Here is a 14285-nt window from a genome sequence, read left to right as displayed (position 1 = left end):
GCGCCCCGTCAGCTCCGAACCCGCTTGGCGCCAAGCGAACCCCGCGCACGCGCCCCCCCGCCCCTCAGCCAGAGCCGTGAGAGGAATAGGCGGGAACTCCCCCGCCCCACGCATGCGCCGTTGCTGCATCTCCGCGGAGACGCGCATGTGCCGGTACCGCCCAGCCCGGCGCTGAGGAGCGCGGCGTGGCTATCGCGATAGTTGCGCGGTCGGGGCGCCATCCTGCACGTCTTCGTTGCGTAGGTTTCGAGCCCGCCGGCCGGTTTTGGGTGAAGAGGAGCTTCCTTCCCGGTAGAAGCTCCTGGCGGAGCACGTCGAGGGGTGTGCGAGGGTCTTCTGGTGAGTGGAGACGGAGAGTGGGCTGAGCGAGCCCCCGCGGGGCCCGCCCGGGGTGCCCGCAGGCAGGGTGGCGATAGCGTGGGGAGCTCGGGCCCTGAGGTGGCCGGGCCTTTCCGCCCCTCGGCGCGGTGTCGGGGCCGGTGCCCGCCTGCGGGAGCTGTGGGCAGCGGCGCTCCCGGAGGAGGGCCTGCGTGGGGGAGGGGGCGGCGCGGCGCCTCTCGGCGGAGCCTCGTTCCCAAGCGCGGCCGCCATTTTGAGTGTTGGAGCTGAGGGCGGCGGCCCCAGGAGAGCGGCGGCGAGGGGCTCCCGGGGGGCTGAGGGTGTGCGAGGGGAGACGGAGCAACTACTCCGAGGCGGAGAGGTGGCAGCGGGGCGCGGGGGGGAGCTGTGGGGGAGCGGGGGAGGCGGGAGGGGGGCGGCCCTGCGGAGGCGCGGTAAATGGCGCCGGGTTGCGGGCGGCGGGTCAGGGCCGCGATTTCGGCGGTAGCCGGCGCCCCGAGTCGGGAGGGCCGGGGCGGGGGGATCGCTCCGTGCCTGACGCGGGCGGCGATGGCGGTTTCCTCGCTGTGGCGGTTGGGCGGCCGCGGGGCCCATTGTGAGGCGCTCCCGGTGCCCCCTCCGCCTCACACAGCCTCCCCCCCCCGCCCCCGGCTAAGGGCGGTGCGCGCGCACCTGCCGCCGCGCGGGAGCCGAGACGCCGGCGCGAGCCGCCCCCGCCGCGCGGGCCCGGCCTCCCCTGCCCCGTCGGGGTCTCGGTGCCCGCGTTGCTGCCCCTCAAGGTGATCCTGCCGTTCCCTGCCTTGTCCCGGGCCCTTGTGATTCGAGGTAACGCGTCGCCGGTGTTTGCGGAAGGGGAAAAAAAAAAAAAAACCCAACGAAAAGCAACGGGGAGGGCGGCCCGTGGCGCTTTGTTTGCAGACAAAGGAAGGCCTTGTGTTTCCACGCAGGAACCGTTGCGTGGTGCCTCCTCCTTCTCCAACTGTCGTGCCTAAAAAAACAACCCAAAAATAACAAAAAAACCCTTATAGGATGGATGTTCAATGTGCTCTGAGTAAATAACGAGCGCTGTGCGCTGTGCCTACCCACGTGCTGCCCTCCCTACACGCTGTGTTCCCTATCAGAGTTTGGGGTGAGCTTAGATGTGTACGTGCTTCAGATATGATAAAGTACAATTTTTAAATACATAACAGAAATAAAACTCCTTATCCATAACACTAGTGAAGAAAAGCTACCAGATTTCTTTTGAGCAGAGGGACTTAGGCATCTATGGAATCTCAACATTTTTTTTTGTTCTTGTAGGATTTGATTTAAACAAAGATGGACTGGACTGGAAAACATAACGGGCCAAATGATACAACTAACGATGGAACAGTGGTACGACTTCGAGGCCTGCCATTTGGTTGCAGCAAGGAAGAGATTGTTCAGTTTTTCCAAGGTACCTGTAGTACAGTCGTAGTGAATGAGTTTCCTTGTATCTTTTACACAATGTTCTGCACATTTTAATTTCTAATAACTGTTAATGGGGTGGATGGGAGGGATTGTGTTAGTTTATCTTAAGTAAGAGTTATGCCCTGTAAATGAAGTACAAATAACCATAGACGTAGCAAAACACAGTATGTATCTAATTTTGTCAAGGCGATAAACACATTATGCATATTGGGGTAACCTGAATGTTAGCATTTGGATCAGTTAAATTGCTTGATGGGTAGCTCTGTTTTCTTCATGTAACTTAGGTGGTTGTATTTTTGCATAGTTAAAACAGAAAAGAAGTATGGCTAAATCCATAAATGTTTAATGAAAGATCATTGGCTTGTATTGTTGGGTGATGGGGGAAACGAGGTGGCTTTCTTTTTCGTTGTTGTTGTTTAGATATGCTTTAAGTATTTGCTGCAGATGGGAATGTTTCAGCCTTTTAACACTGTTCCCCTTGATGGGGTTATTTGTCCTTGGGTTAAAGGGTTGGAAATCGTGCCAAATGGGATAACATTGACGCTGGACTACCAGGGGAGAAGCACAGGGGAGGCCTTCGTGCAGTTTGCTTCAAAGGAGATAGCAGAAAATGCTCTGGGGAAACACAAGGAAAGAATAGGGCACAGGTGGGGATGGAGAGTTTGGGATGGTGTTAAATGGTTATTTTTGGGGGTTGTGGGTCAGTAATGCTTTTGGGGGGGTTGGGGACCATTATATGGAACTGGCTGTTTTTAAGAATTTTTATAACTGATCCTAAGTTAAATTGGGAAAAACAGTAGATGTGGGGGGTGGGGGAGACAGTATTGCTCTGGGTAGTTTGCTAAACTCAGAAAATTGTTTCGATCGTTCTTGTGTAAGGTATTTTGTGATAAATGCTCCTATAGCTAGACGTGGTTTTTCAACAGTATGTTTCTCATACTGGAAAGACATTTTATGCTTAATTTGAACAGCTAGAATTTTCACATAGTAATTTTTGCCACTGTAAAGTGGGGTTTTTTTTTATACACTTAAGATTCTTACGGTTTTGAGGAGAAACTTAAGTTGTATGGTGCATCTAGTCACTTCTGTTGGATTGTACGTTTAGTTATAGAAAATGTAGTATGGCCTTTTATAATATTCAGACAGCTTCTGCATGTTTTCTTACTGGTACCTTGAAAATCCTCTTTTATTAGATACATTGAAATCTTCAAAAGTAGTAAGAGCGAAATCAGAGGATTCTGTGACATGCCAAGAAGAATGATGGGACAACAACGACCTGGACCATATGATAGACCATTAGGAGGAAGAGGGGGTTATTATGGAGCTGGGCGTGGAAGTATGTATGACAGAATGCGTCGAGGAGGTGGTGGATATGACGGTGGTATGTTTATCTAATGAATGGAGGTTCTGTTGTCAGTTTCATGTTTCTGACATCTTTGTCAAGAAATAAAGAAATGGCAGTAGCTGCAGTACCGTTTAGGTTTGACACACTTCTCTCAAGTAATGTATCAAAAAATGTGGCTTAGTGTTTAAGATTAATGGGAATAATAAGGAAATTGTATTTTCACAGAATTTGATTGCTCGCTTGCATGTTTGTCTTTTTACTATATAAAAGCAATTTTACATTTGCACTCTGTTCAGAAACCCAGGTTTAACAGTCTGTAGGGGCTGTTTGCAAACTTCTGGGTGCCCAGAGTGAAAAATTGACTCTTGTGCATTGTTCTGTGGATTTTGAGCAGCAATGTAATCATTCCTTCCTTTCTCTCCATTGCACAGGATATGGTGGCTTTGATGATTATGGTGGCTATAACAACTATGGCTACGGAAATGATGGCTATGATGACAGAATGAGGGATGGGAGAGGTAAAAAAATAATTTCTTCAATAGTTTGTTTAAAAAGATTTTTATATTATTTGAGTTGTAAGACGCAATATTTCCAAGACAGAAATAATTGCTTTCTTCATTGGATTATTTTGTAAAGAAAGAAGGTTGTTTAAAAAGGGCAGGAGCTGGGTAATCTTAGGAGAAGGTAAATAACATTGCTTAGGATGTCTTCTGGTTAAGTGTTTGGGTTGATATATGGGAAATGTAAACACCTTACATTCAGTGGTATAAAGTCAGTGCTTTCAGAAAAACGGTAGTAATGACTTCTCTGGCTTTTCACGATGATCTTACTGGTATGTGTTTTTTTTAACAGGCATGGGAGGACATGGCTATGGTGGAGCTGGAGATGCAGGGTCAGGTTTCCACGGTGGCGGTCATTTTGTTCACATGAGAGGACTGCCTTTTCGAGCAACGGAGAATGATATTGCTAATGTAAGTACAGTGGGGAAAAGGGCTTTCTAATGCCATGAGCTTGCATGTTCCCATCTGTTGTATTCCAGACTCGGTTAAAGTTCTCAAACGAGTGATTGATAGCTCTGATACACCTGCTAAGTAAAGTCATGGCCCTTTATGGGAGTCTTACAAAGCTTAGTAGTAAGTGAGCTGTTATAAAGGTAATGTTTGAGGTAAGATTACCGAAGAAGTCAGCCAGACTATATTTAACGTTGATCTCCGTACACTGCGTTTTCATTTCCATAAAAGGTGTACAGGAGAGAGCGGTTGTTGCAATCAGCATCCTCATTTTAGGGCTTTCAGAAGTTTAACTGAGGATTTATGATTTTGTAGAAGAACGATAGCAGATGTGAAACTTTGATTGTAGTTGTATATTTGTGTGTTGATCTGAGACTTGTTTTAGGAGGGACAGAATGGGACAACTGTAGGGAGCTGTGTTCAGCTGGAGGGAGTATCCATTACTCCTAAGAGATCAGGGTGGCAGATAAAGCACATCTGCAAGATGTTGGGAATACATTCTTGTGTCAGTATAGATGTGTTCTTCATAGGGGAGAAGTTCTCCTGGGATATAAGGCCTGGTTTAGACAGCCTCTCTCCAGGGGGCTCCATCTATATAATATATATGCAGAACTCCATTCTTAACCCAGACCCCCTCTTTTTTTTGTTTTTGTTTTTTTTAATTGAGCTATGTTTTCTTCTGTCAATCAGTTTGATTGTTTTCTTTAGTCTAAAGACTGAGAACAAGGGCCAGAGCTCAGGCTTTGGTTCAGAGCATGTTACTGCAAGTTGATGAGTAGTAGCTTCAGTAGTACAGCAAAGGTTCGTTTGCACATTCCTGGGTGGTAAAAGGCTGTTGGTCAGCAATACCACTGTATCCCTGAGTTCTGTAGCAAAGGAGACAGTCCTCTTTTTTTGAATTCCATAAGTATGTCCCTGCTTTGAGAAATATACGTGGCTGTGCTGCTTCAACAACGAACCAATGCTTTTCGAGGATGGCATCATGTTAGAACTTGCTGCTTAAAGCAAAGTGTGTGGGCAGGAATTTTTGTTTGTATCATCTGTGCTTTTAAAGAAAGCTCCTCAAGCTCTGTGGCTGGAGCTCTTCGGGTTGTGTAATAGTAGTAGATCGTAAGTGTAGATTGTCCTAACGTTGAAGGTCCACTATCACTAAGTAATACTTTGGAAATTAGTAATTAAATTATGTGGTAGGATGAGAGGAAATTGATGTGGTGCTCCACTAACCACTGGGATGGAAAACCACCCGGCTCGATTTCTGCATTAATGTGATTTTTTGTTTGTTTTTATTCTTAGTTTTTCTCACCACTGAACCCTATAAGAGTGCACATCGATATTGGGGCAGATGGGAGAGCCACAGGAGAGGCAGATGTGGAATTCGTAACACATGAGGATGCAGTAGCTGCCATGTCTAAGGACAAAAATCACATGCGTGAGTGTCGTGTTCACTTAAAGCGTGCATTGACCAGCCTTTAGCAGGGTGTAGAAGGGTGAACTGAGTATGAGGGTTCAAACTGCATTTGACTTAAGCTGCTGTGCAGTAAATACACAAATCATAAGACTTTTTCCCATTTATCACATTTCAAACTCACTTTTTGTGGACTGGTGTTACTTGTAAGGTGGAGGTTTGGGCTTTGTAGCTCTGTGCTTCTGGTTTCCGAGACAAAATAACAAAGTAAGGCTTTTTTGTTTCCTACAGAGCATCGATACATTGAACTATTCCTGAACTCCACTGCTGGAGGCGGCTCTGGAATGGGAGGCTATGGCAGAGATGGAATGGGTACGCATCAGGTCCAGACTTAGCGGAGACTTTGCCAAGTCTGATCTGAGAGTTCTCGGCTTGTAACGATGCGCTCTCTGCTTTCCAGATCAAGGTTACGGCTCTGTGGGTAGAATGGGAATGGGTAGCAATTACAGCGGCGGATACGGAACCCCCGATGGCCTGGGCGGATACAGTAAGTGAAAGTTCTGTTGTACATGTCTTTGGTGGAAATGTTGCTAACGTGCGTCTTCTGACGGACGATGAGGAAGGGTGGGGGGCTGGATGTGCTGGGGGGAGAAGGGGAAGGAGGGGAGTGGTCGAATTCATACATCACGTGGGGTGTTGCGCATCTTGCTACTGCAGCAGATGCTTGTTAAGTATTGTTGTTTTAGTGTAAGTTAAGTCATCTTCAACCAACTGTTCCGTATTACCCATCACATTTTTTCTCTTTTTAAGGTATGTATGCGTGACCTTGTGTCAATTGTTTGCAGGTCGTGGCAGTGGAAATAGTGGAGGATACTATGGGCAAGGCAGTATGGGTGGAGGAGGATGGCGTGGAATGTATTGAAGGATAGCCTTGCTTCTGCAAAACATCTGGGAAGAAACAGTCTCTGGTCTACTAGACTTTCTTACAAAATTTAATTTCTTTTGTATTTTAAGAACTTTATAATGACTGAAGGAATGTGTTTTCACAATATTATTTGGTAAGCAACAGATTGTGATGGGAAAATCTGTTTTCTGTAGGTTTTATTTGTTGCATACTCTGACTTTAAATAAATTTTTATATTCAAACCACTGATGTTGATACTTTTTATACTAGTTACTCCTAAGGATGTATTACATATTCAAGACTACAGTCGGTTGAAGATGATGTACTATGGTTCAATAAAGGTGGTTGTACTGTAACTCCTATGAACACTGATTCAGTTCTATGTAATCTTGGTGTAGTGAATGAGTTTGAAAAATTCACTTGTTTAAGGGGGAAAAGGTAGATGAATAGGTTAGTTTATTTGGTAACAATCTTTCCTAAAGCCTTTTGATAAGTTGTATGTAGAAATTCCAACACAGCGTAAAGCTGTGGAGGCTAAAAGTCATCGTTCCAGCTTTCTTCCTTGTACTGCCACGATCTGCTGTCATCTTCAAAGGCACAGCTGCGTCACGGAGTAGTGCCCAAGTCCTGTGCCTCCACGAAACCAAGCAACAGCGCTGACTGCCACGCTTTGCTTAGAGCTCTGGGTACTGCGTTTCACACCTGTAACTTGCAAGCTAAAACACTAGCACAGCTTTTAGCTAGCACGAAATAGGTCAAATACGAGTTAATTTGAAGCTTATCAACATAGTATTTTTTTCATGAACAGCGCTTTTGGGAAGAGTGGGGGATTTGGAAGCAACTTAGGCTTTTTTTTTTTTTCTTAAATTACTGTATTTAAACGATTCAGCTTTTTGCTGCACAGAGCTGATTTGTCTGTATCTGTTCAGAACTTGACAAGTCATTACATGGATGAGCTCATTAGAAGCAAAGTATCTCTAAAATGAAAACTAAGCCCAATGCTTGTTAAATAACACACAACCCAAACACGTTGATAAAACTTTTTGTGCATTTGTGACATGTAAGATATGTAAGAAACTATTGTTTGAAGACACCATACCTGATGTGTAATGGAAAAAGGTATTTATTCTTCTGAGCCGGTGTGATCGCCCAAATTAACTGCTTTTTGTCCTCAATGCTGCCCTTAAAATGTCAAATGTGATCTTGGGTATTGAAAGTCTGTCGCCTGTTTTGCTAGTGCTGTGTGATAAATGTAATAAATGTCTTCTTGTGGGAGAGGCGGATGGAGTTTATTTCACCAGAGAGTGTGTTCTTGTGTGACAGGGGCTGGAGACAACAGCTGAAAGGGGAATTGGCAGAGGCAGCTTTCCAGGGCCTGGAATGTTTTTGGATAGGAAGGGGAGGGGAGATCAGAGAATCACAGATGACTTGAAATCATCATATAGGTGATTTTTACAGGGCTTAGTTTTAACTCCGTGCTCTTAAAAAAATAGTGGGTTCTGGGTCTGTTGCTGAAAAAAGCTTATGTTTTCTAGAACTAAGATGACAGAGGTCAGGACAAGTAAACCAGTTACAGGAAAAAACACCTTGCAGTGAGGTAGAGTACATCTACACTGCACAGAAGCGTATTTTTTCTATCATCAACATAGCAGATATCTGCAAAATACTACGAGCTGTGGACCGTTTCCTCCCACGGGTATACTTTGCATTCCACTGTATAAGAAGGAACACCAGCACCTGTTTAAGACTTACTTACCTTTGGGGAGCAGGTTGGGAGTTCTGCTTCGAGCTGTTATTAACCGAGCAACCTGCAAAAAGCATCCTGAGCTGGGGTCTTGACGGATGAAATCCCACTGCACTGACCAGGGAATCCCTCCGCACTGTCCCGGCCCCTCCACACTTGACACTTCCCCCTGTAACAAGAGCAGCATTCAGTGTTACCCTTGCAAGTCACTTAAGCAGCATTGGAATGGAAGAGGAATTGTTTTTGGGGGAAAAAAAAAACCCTATGAAAAAAGATTGCCCAGTCAGCAAGGAAGTGTTAATCCCTGTCCACAGATAGATACACTTTAGTCTTTGCTGGGAAGAGTACCAGGAGCTGGCGTGTGTGTTTGCCACCCTCTGCAAGAAGGTGGGTACAGCAAGGATGATCCCTGTGTGGGGAGGAGGAGCCTATTCTGTTTACATGCTAATACCCCCATTCATTAAGTCAGAAGTAATTTCCCAAGCAGCACATGAACTGAGCTGCTCTGATCCTGTGTGAGCAGTTACGAGTTTCTTTCAATGAATGGAGTACGTACGCTACAGATCTTCCTGTACTCGCTGTGAGGAAGGTGATTTAGAACCACAGTCTGTCAAAGAACAGGGTTTTATAGAAAGACAAACATAAGGATTAACAATAGTGTGGTCCAAAAGACTGCTGAAAGCAGGCCAGGTACGTAGTTCGATGCTAAAGGAAATAAAACCACACAGAACATCTCGTATTCACCATTCTGTTCAAGGCAGAAGTTCTACTAAAAGTAAAGGCAATCTGAATAATTGTACACTACTGCAGTGACATTTTCCCATGCAACTAGAGCAGCACAGAGGAAAAGATGGCAGTTTAATAGAAATTTAATCTATTGCATCTGCATATTACAGAAATGCACTGTATTCCTATTGTAAAAGATTGCCTATTTTAAAATTAATTTTGTTTAGTTGCACAATTTTTGAGAAGTTACTTATTAAAGCAGTACGGATTAGCATCATCTATATCCTAGATCGAACCCTGCTGCCTCTGTACCTGCCCCACACAAAGCCCACCCGAGAACACCCTCGGTGTACTTTCAGGAGGCACAAGAGCAGCACTTGGTTGGTTCTGTCACAGGCAGGGTAGCTCCCCACTCCCCAACACACGCAGACTTTCTAAGCAGCTTCAACAAGTCATAATAAAATACTCTCGAATTACAAATTTAAATAAAGTGACATTATTCCCACAATTAAGTTTGCAGATCAATTAAATTTATTTCTTCCAAAAGCTATTTACAGATTTACAAGTATCTGTTTTGTATTTTACAAGAAGTTACATTAGGTAATTTAAAAAACATTTTTCTTTACAAAAGCTACATAAGCAACTACATGGAGGTGTTAAAAAGAATGGCTGTGTTAGGTTTTAGAATATTAACCGAATGCCTATCCTCAAAAGACAAAGCTAAGCTAAACAAAGTGCAGGAACAATTAAAAGACCTGTTTCAGAGCCCCCCCTCCTCCTGGCAGTAAGAATATTCCAAGCCCATGGCTGAAGGAACTATGGGGCCAATAATCCTGCTGACAGCTCGTCAGTGCTGACCAGAGTGTGGAGATTCCAGGGCCGGAGCCCATCGCATGAGCAGCTAAAGGGTAGATTGGTTCTAGTGCGGTGACGTGGAAGTGAGGACAATGTATCAAAGGATGGGTTTTTATTTGCCTGCGGGAAGAATAAGGATTTACGTTCCAGCAGAAGTTATCACAGACTATCAGTGTGAAGAGTGGTCAGACCTAGACGTACTCAAAAGTGCTCTAGAAAAAAAAAATGTTTAGGAACAAACTCTGAAAGTTTGAGAAAAATTACAAAATAAGGAAGAACCTTCCCGTCCAACACAGGCAGCACAGGAAGGACGTGGTCCCCAGCATTTAATCCTCATCTTTCTTGGCGGCAGATTCACTCTGCTCCCAGAGCTGTGCAGTGACTACACAGACAGCCTTGGAAGCATGACGTACATGAAAATAACACAAAGGTGTTTGTTCAAGGTTACAGACAACGTCAGGCAAAAATCTGTAATGGACATCTCTCTAAATGGAAACACCGATATGTCAATTAATAGTCAATTTAAAAAAGTAATTCAGCAAAATGCACCTTCGTCCATCCAGTGCCTAGAGGCACTGTTTGTTACCTGTCTGACAAAACCTCCCCTTACACCTGTGACTACAAAGAAGTGCAATATTCCTGGATGTATCAAATCTTGATAATTGAGGGGAAGTAAACAAATACGGTATTTGGCAATAACTTACCAGACCACTGCATTACTTCTTTTAAATACAATTTAAAACTAGCTACCGCACAGTTTTGCTGCACAACAGCGTATCACAGTCCCGTTCTGCAGCAGAATTAGGTTGGATTTGTTGCAGACTAGCCTGTAAAAGCAGGTAAGTGTATCATCTTTTTCAGGATCATCCCAACGACTAAGATACTCATCAAATACATGTTAACACTGAGTCTCCTCTATAAACTGCCCTGCTTCCTCCGAAAGAGCTGCTGAGCCACCTGTTAGACTAACATTGTCATCTGTACTTTTAACATGTGCATTTGCTGCCTTTGGGTCCCATTTCCTCTATTTGTTTCCACAGGAAGCAGACAAGGAACTCCTCCACGGTACCTTGAAAATGCAACTCTAGACTGCTTACCTGAAGTTCTGCAGATAGGGCTGTACATTCTTTAGTTGGTATTTTTTTTACAGGACTAGGTCAATACCAAAAGGTAATAAATATCTTGTAAAATAATCTTATGGCACATTAGAAGAGCACCTCTGTATAAGTATTGCATGGCAGGAATCACAGACCCGAACAGGCTTTGGTGAAGAAGGCAGAGGCAGTTCATTGTCAGAACAGGCATTACAGAAGATCTCACCACAGTTTCTACAATGATGCTAAATAATGGGGAGAAAAAAAGGAAAAAGAATTAAAATTTACAATGGAAATATACCTGGTAATTGGATACCAATAAACAATATACACAGAGCAGCCTGAACTGCAATGTCTGAGCATGGAATCAGTTTTCAAAAGATAATTCATCTAAACCCCAATCTATGGGGTATCAGGGATCTATTAGGGAATCCATGGTCTGTCTAGGATTGCATCAGAGACAGACAGATGGTCTGTCTAGGACTGTGTAAATATATATTTTTTTTATATTATATATATATATGCTTTGCAGATTTTGTTCAATCCCCGGATTAAGAACACACTCTGCTATACGAAAATATAACATCAGCAATGATATCCAAGAGAGTGGATCATTCTGTCGGGCAGCTAATTGGGATTTAACATAAAAAGCTAAAATAAAAATTCCTGCACGCATTAATAAAGTATGGAAATTAACATCACATTTTACTTTAAAATGACAATAAACTCATAATTTCTTAGTCTATTGTATAAAAAACACCATAAAAAGACTTCCATGTGTCAAATTTCAACAGTGCCAGAGCTGACAAGCACTGGGGATGATGATTCCACAAAGTAGGTTGAATAATTTTAGGTATGTTCCTTTGTGGCACTTCACCAAAAGGCAGCGTTTCTTTTGAAATTAGGGCCCAGCTGCATTGCACGTATCAAAGAACTAGAAAGGCATCTCAACAATAACTATGCATTCATCTGAGCATTCACATTTCATGCCACAGCTCTAAGATAATTAATGTTTTTCTCATAATACATGTAAACACGTTGGAAGAAATTTCTTTAAAGTTTTACCTTCCTCTTGGAAAGAGAAAACTCCTTTTCACACAATTTGCAATGTGTAGCCTCCTTGTCCTTCAACCAAACCTGGCCCTGGAGAAAAAATTATCATAACTATATGTATCTGATGAAGTTAAACTTTGGGTCCCAGGGGACAAGACAAAGCAATAGCAGTACATTTACTGCCTGAATTGCTTAATGCCCTGAGACCAGTATAATGTCACAAAGACACTCTAAAGCAGTACAAGCCTGCTCCAAAACACTGAAAAACCTTATGAGACGAGACAGGGCACGCGTAGGTGCAAAGAGAACATGCTCGAGGCAGTAAAGCTGGTCAATGGCTGAGCTGGGAAGAGCAGAAAGTGTCAGAGCTGAAGCCTATTTCCCCGCCCATCACATAGGAACAGTGCCCAAGATGCAGGGAAGCAAAAAAAACCAGGACGGTGTCAAGAACTGTTAATTTCCTTCTGTCTAAACCAATTAATAAACACAGGAATCTGCTCAACAAAACCATTCCACACACCTTTACTTGGACCGAAATAACACGGAAGGTGACATACCTACCACATGATCAAACATGGGCAGAAACAGTCTCTGCTCTCAAGTGCTCCCTGTATGACTCTTAAGAAAGTTCCAAACCTCTCAACATCACAGATAATACTTGATCAGCTTTGATGCTACAAGTTTACTTAACTCCTAGGATGATCAAATATTTATTGATTACTGAGAAGCAGTACATAATTTAAGCTCAGCTGGCTACATATTCTGTCCCAGATACACTTTGTAAAACATAGAAGGGTGTACTACTGCAAGAGAAGTATTAAAATGCATAGCTGTACACCAAACAACAAAAATTGACAGCAACTGTGTATCTTTTTCCCCATGAGGCTACAGGGAGTCTGTGGTTCTCTCCCACTGGAGGAAGTCACACCATGAGTCTCTTCTGAATAGCTGTTATTGGAGAGAAGTCTTCTCATGCTTACAAAATATTTCAAAGGGAACAATCAAAAACAAAAAAAAGGGTTTCTCTTTCCTCCAAATACTACTAACCTGCAATGCTTTGTTTGCTTCTTTTATATCTTCTATTTTCAGCTTTGATCTAAAAAATAAGATAATGCTATTTCAAACTTCTATATTGTCAGTTATGGTCTAACAACTTTAAAAGCTGTAGGTATTGAAAAAATTATAAGCAAACTACTCTGAACTTCTAGTTAGTGTTTTGTATTACAGCAGCATCCAGGAGATGCAATCAATTATCAAGCCCTGCTGTACTAAGCACTATACAAAGACAGGCTCTCTCCAAAGAGCTCAAAATCCTTTGAATGGCTGTAAATTTGCTTGGGGTTTATGCAGGTAAGAGAAATTTGTACCAGCACAGCTCTGTGCAAACACCTAAAGCTAGCACACAGCATTGGTACAAAACCAGAATTTAAGCTTCTGGACTCGTACGAGACCACATTATGTCATTATGGAGACACCAGCCTCCCCAGAGCCACCTAGTGCCAACCCACTCAGAACTGAGTCACAGTGTATGCACTAAGTCATTCTATATGGCATGAAAGTCCACGCTAGTCATGGCAAAACTACGCAGAAGACAGAGATCATTAAATGAAACTTAAACAACACGTAACAGTAACAACAGTTGTGCTCAGAGCTTATTGCTCACGATAGTCTGAGGGGGTTTTGATAAGGTGATGCCTTACACATGCTCTACAGACTTAGCAACAATGGCCGATGGTTGTCATACAGAGAATCCTCATCTCTTCAAAGAAAGGAACTCACGAGCGTGCATCCTCACAAAAAGATAAGCACTGTCCTGCTGGAGCCACAGCTGTTATCTTCTACTTGGGTTCTTCTTTGGGAATGCCACAACATGCAAACTAGCCAGCCATTCTCAATGCAAAACAACTCCTAATGCCCCCAGGCACTTTTGAACTAGGATTTTCTGTTCAGAGCATTATAATCACCCATGAGTTCACAGCTAGGCCACCAGCCAAAAATAAACACACCTGACCTAACTTGACATAACCAGCTAGGTAATATTGTCACATACAGTCTAATTCACATGACCACCATCCTATTATTTTTCTTAATTCAAGTTTATATGACAAAAATAATCATCATCATGAATAACAAAATTACTCGCTCAGCTTGGATGCCAGTTCTTGGAGAGCAGCTTCTTGGTCTTGACATATCCTTTTCAGTTGCTTGTTCTTTTCCTGAAGTCTAAGGAACTCCTTAAAACAAAAAACAAAACAAACAAACAAATTATTCTCAAAATTGTATCTGCCTACTGCCTAGAAAACTGCTACTACCCAAAGCTGATCTTACTGAGAAAGCCAAGTGAATGAATGATCCATCACA

The 14285-nt window shown here is 43.4% G+C and overlaps 2 protein-coding genes across 9 annotated transcripts in view; one reads left to right on the top strand and one right to left on the bottom strand.

Annotated features, from left to right (window-relative positions):
• Positions 1 to 176: 176 nt before the first annotated feature.
• Positions 177 to 6694, top strand: HNRNPH3 (heterogeneous nuclear ribonucleoprotein H3). Of its 4 annotated transcripts, none has more exons than XM_068416724.1 (10): positions 177 to 339; positions 1639 to 1774; positions 2297 to 2435; positions 2982 to 3124; positions 3565 to 3651; positions 3986 to 4104; positions 5437 to 5572; positions 5840 to 5920; positions 6009 to 6095; positions 6394 to 6694. In XM_068416724.1, exons 2-10 carry the CDS (start codon positions 1657 to 1659, stop codon positions 6468 to 6470), a joined length of 987 nt encoding a protein of 328 aa, XP_068272825.1. In that variant the 5' UTR covers positions 177 to 339; positions 1639 to 1656; the 3' UTR covers positions 6471 to 6694. The 4 variants fall into 4 exon arrangements, with proteins under 4 accessions (XP_068272825.1, XP_068272826.1, XP_068272823.1 ...); XM_068416725.1 differs by having other exon boundaries at positions 2982 to 3169; positions 6359 to 6487; XM_068416722.1 differs by having other exon boundaries at positions 178 to 339; positions 2982 to 3169.
• A 574-nt stretch (positions 6695 to 7268) lies between these two features.
• RUFY2 (RUN and FYVE domain containing 2) overlaps positions 7269 to 14285 on the bottom strand; it is a 29379-nt gene continuing 22362 nt past the window's right edge. For 3 of the 5 annotated variants that reach the window (XM_068416717.1, XM_068416718.1, XM_068416719.1), the window contains exons 15-19: positions 14064 to 14158; positions 12972 to 13020; positions 11937 to 12014; positions 10995 to 11116; positions 7269 to 8365 (exon numbers count right to left, since the gene is read on the bottom strand). In XM_068416717.1, the coding sequence (XP_068272818.1) occupies positions 8248 to 8365; positions 10995 to 11116; positions 11937 to 12014; positions 12972 to 13020; positions 14064 to 14158 (462 nt within the window). In that variant the 3' untranslated portion in view covers positions 7269 to 8247. Of the gene's footprint in view, positions 8366 to 9236; positions 11117 to 11936; positions 12015 to 12971; positions 13021 to 14063; positions 14159 to 14285 lie in introns of those variants that run through there. The other 2 variants (XR_011049584.1, XM_068416720.1) reach the window with 2 other exon arrangements.

This window comes from Nyctibius grandis, chromosome 20, assembly GCF_013368605.1.
Source record: "Nyctibius grandis isolate bNycGra1 chromosome 20, bNycGra1.pri, whole genome shotgun sequence".
NCBI classification, from domain to species: domain Eukaryota; kingdom Metazoa; phylum Chordata; class Aves; order Nyctibiiformes; family Nyctibiidae; genus Nyctibius; species Nyctibius grandis.
This window is presented reverse-complemented; position numbering and strand designations above follow the sequence as displayed.

Excerpts from the sequence above, each read along its gene's own strand:
- HNRNPH3 (XM_068416722.1), top strand. The coding sequence starts at position 1,657 with ATGGACTGGACTGGAAAACATAACGGGCCAAATGATACAACTAACGAT. Across the intron at positions 1,775-2,296 it reads GATTGTTCAGTTTTTCCAAG|GGTTGGAAATCGTGCCAAAT; the intron begins GTACCTGTAGTA and ends CTTGGGTTAAAG. Across the intron at positions 3,652-3,985 it reads CAGAATGAGGGATGGGAGAG|GCATGGGAGGACATGGCTAT; the intron begins GTAAAAAAATAA and ends TTTTTTTAACAG.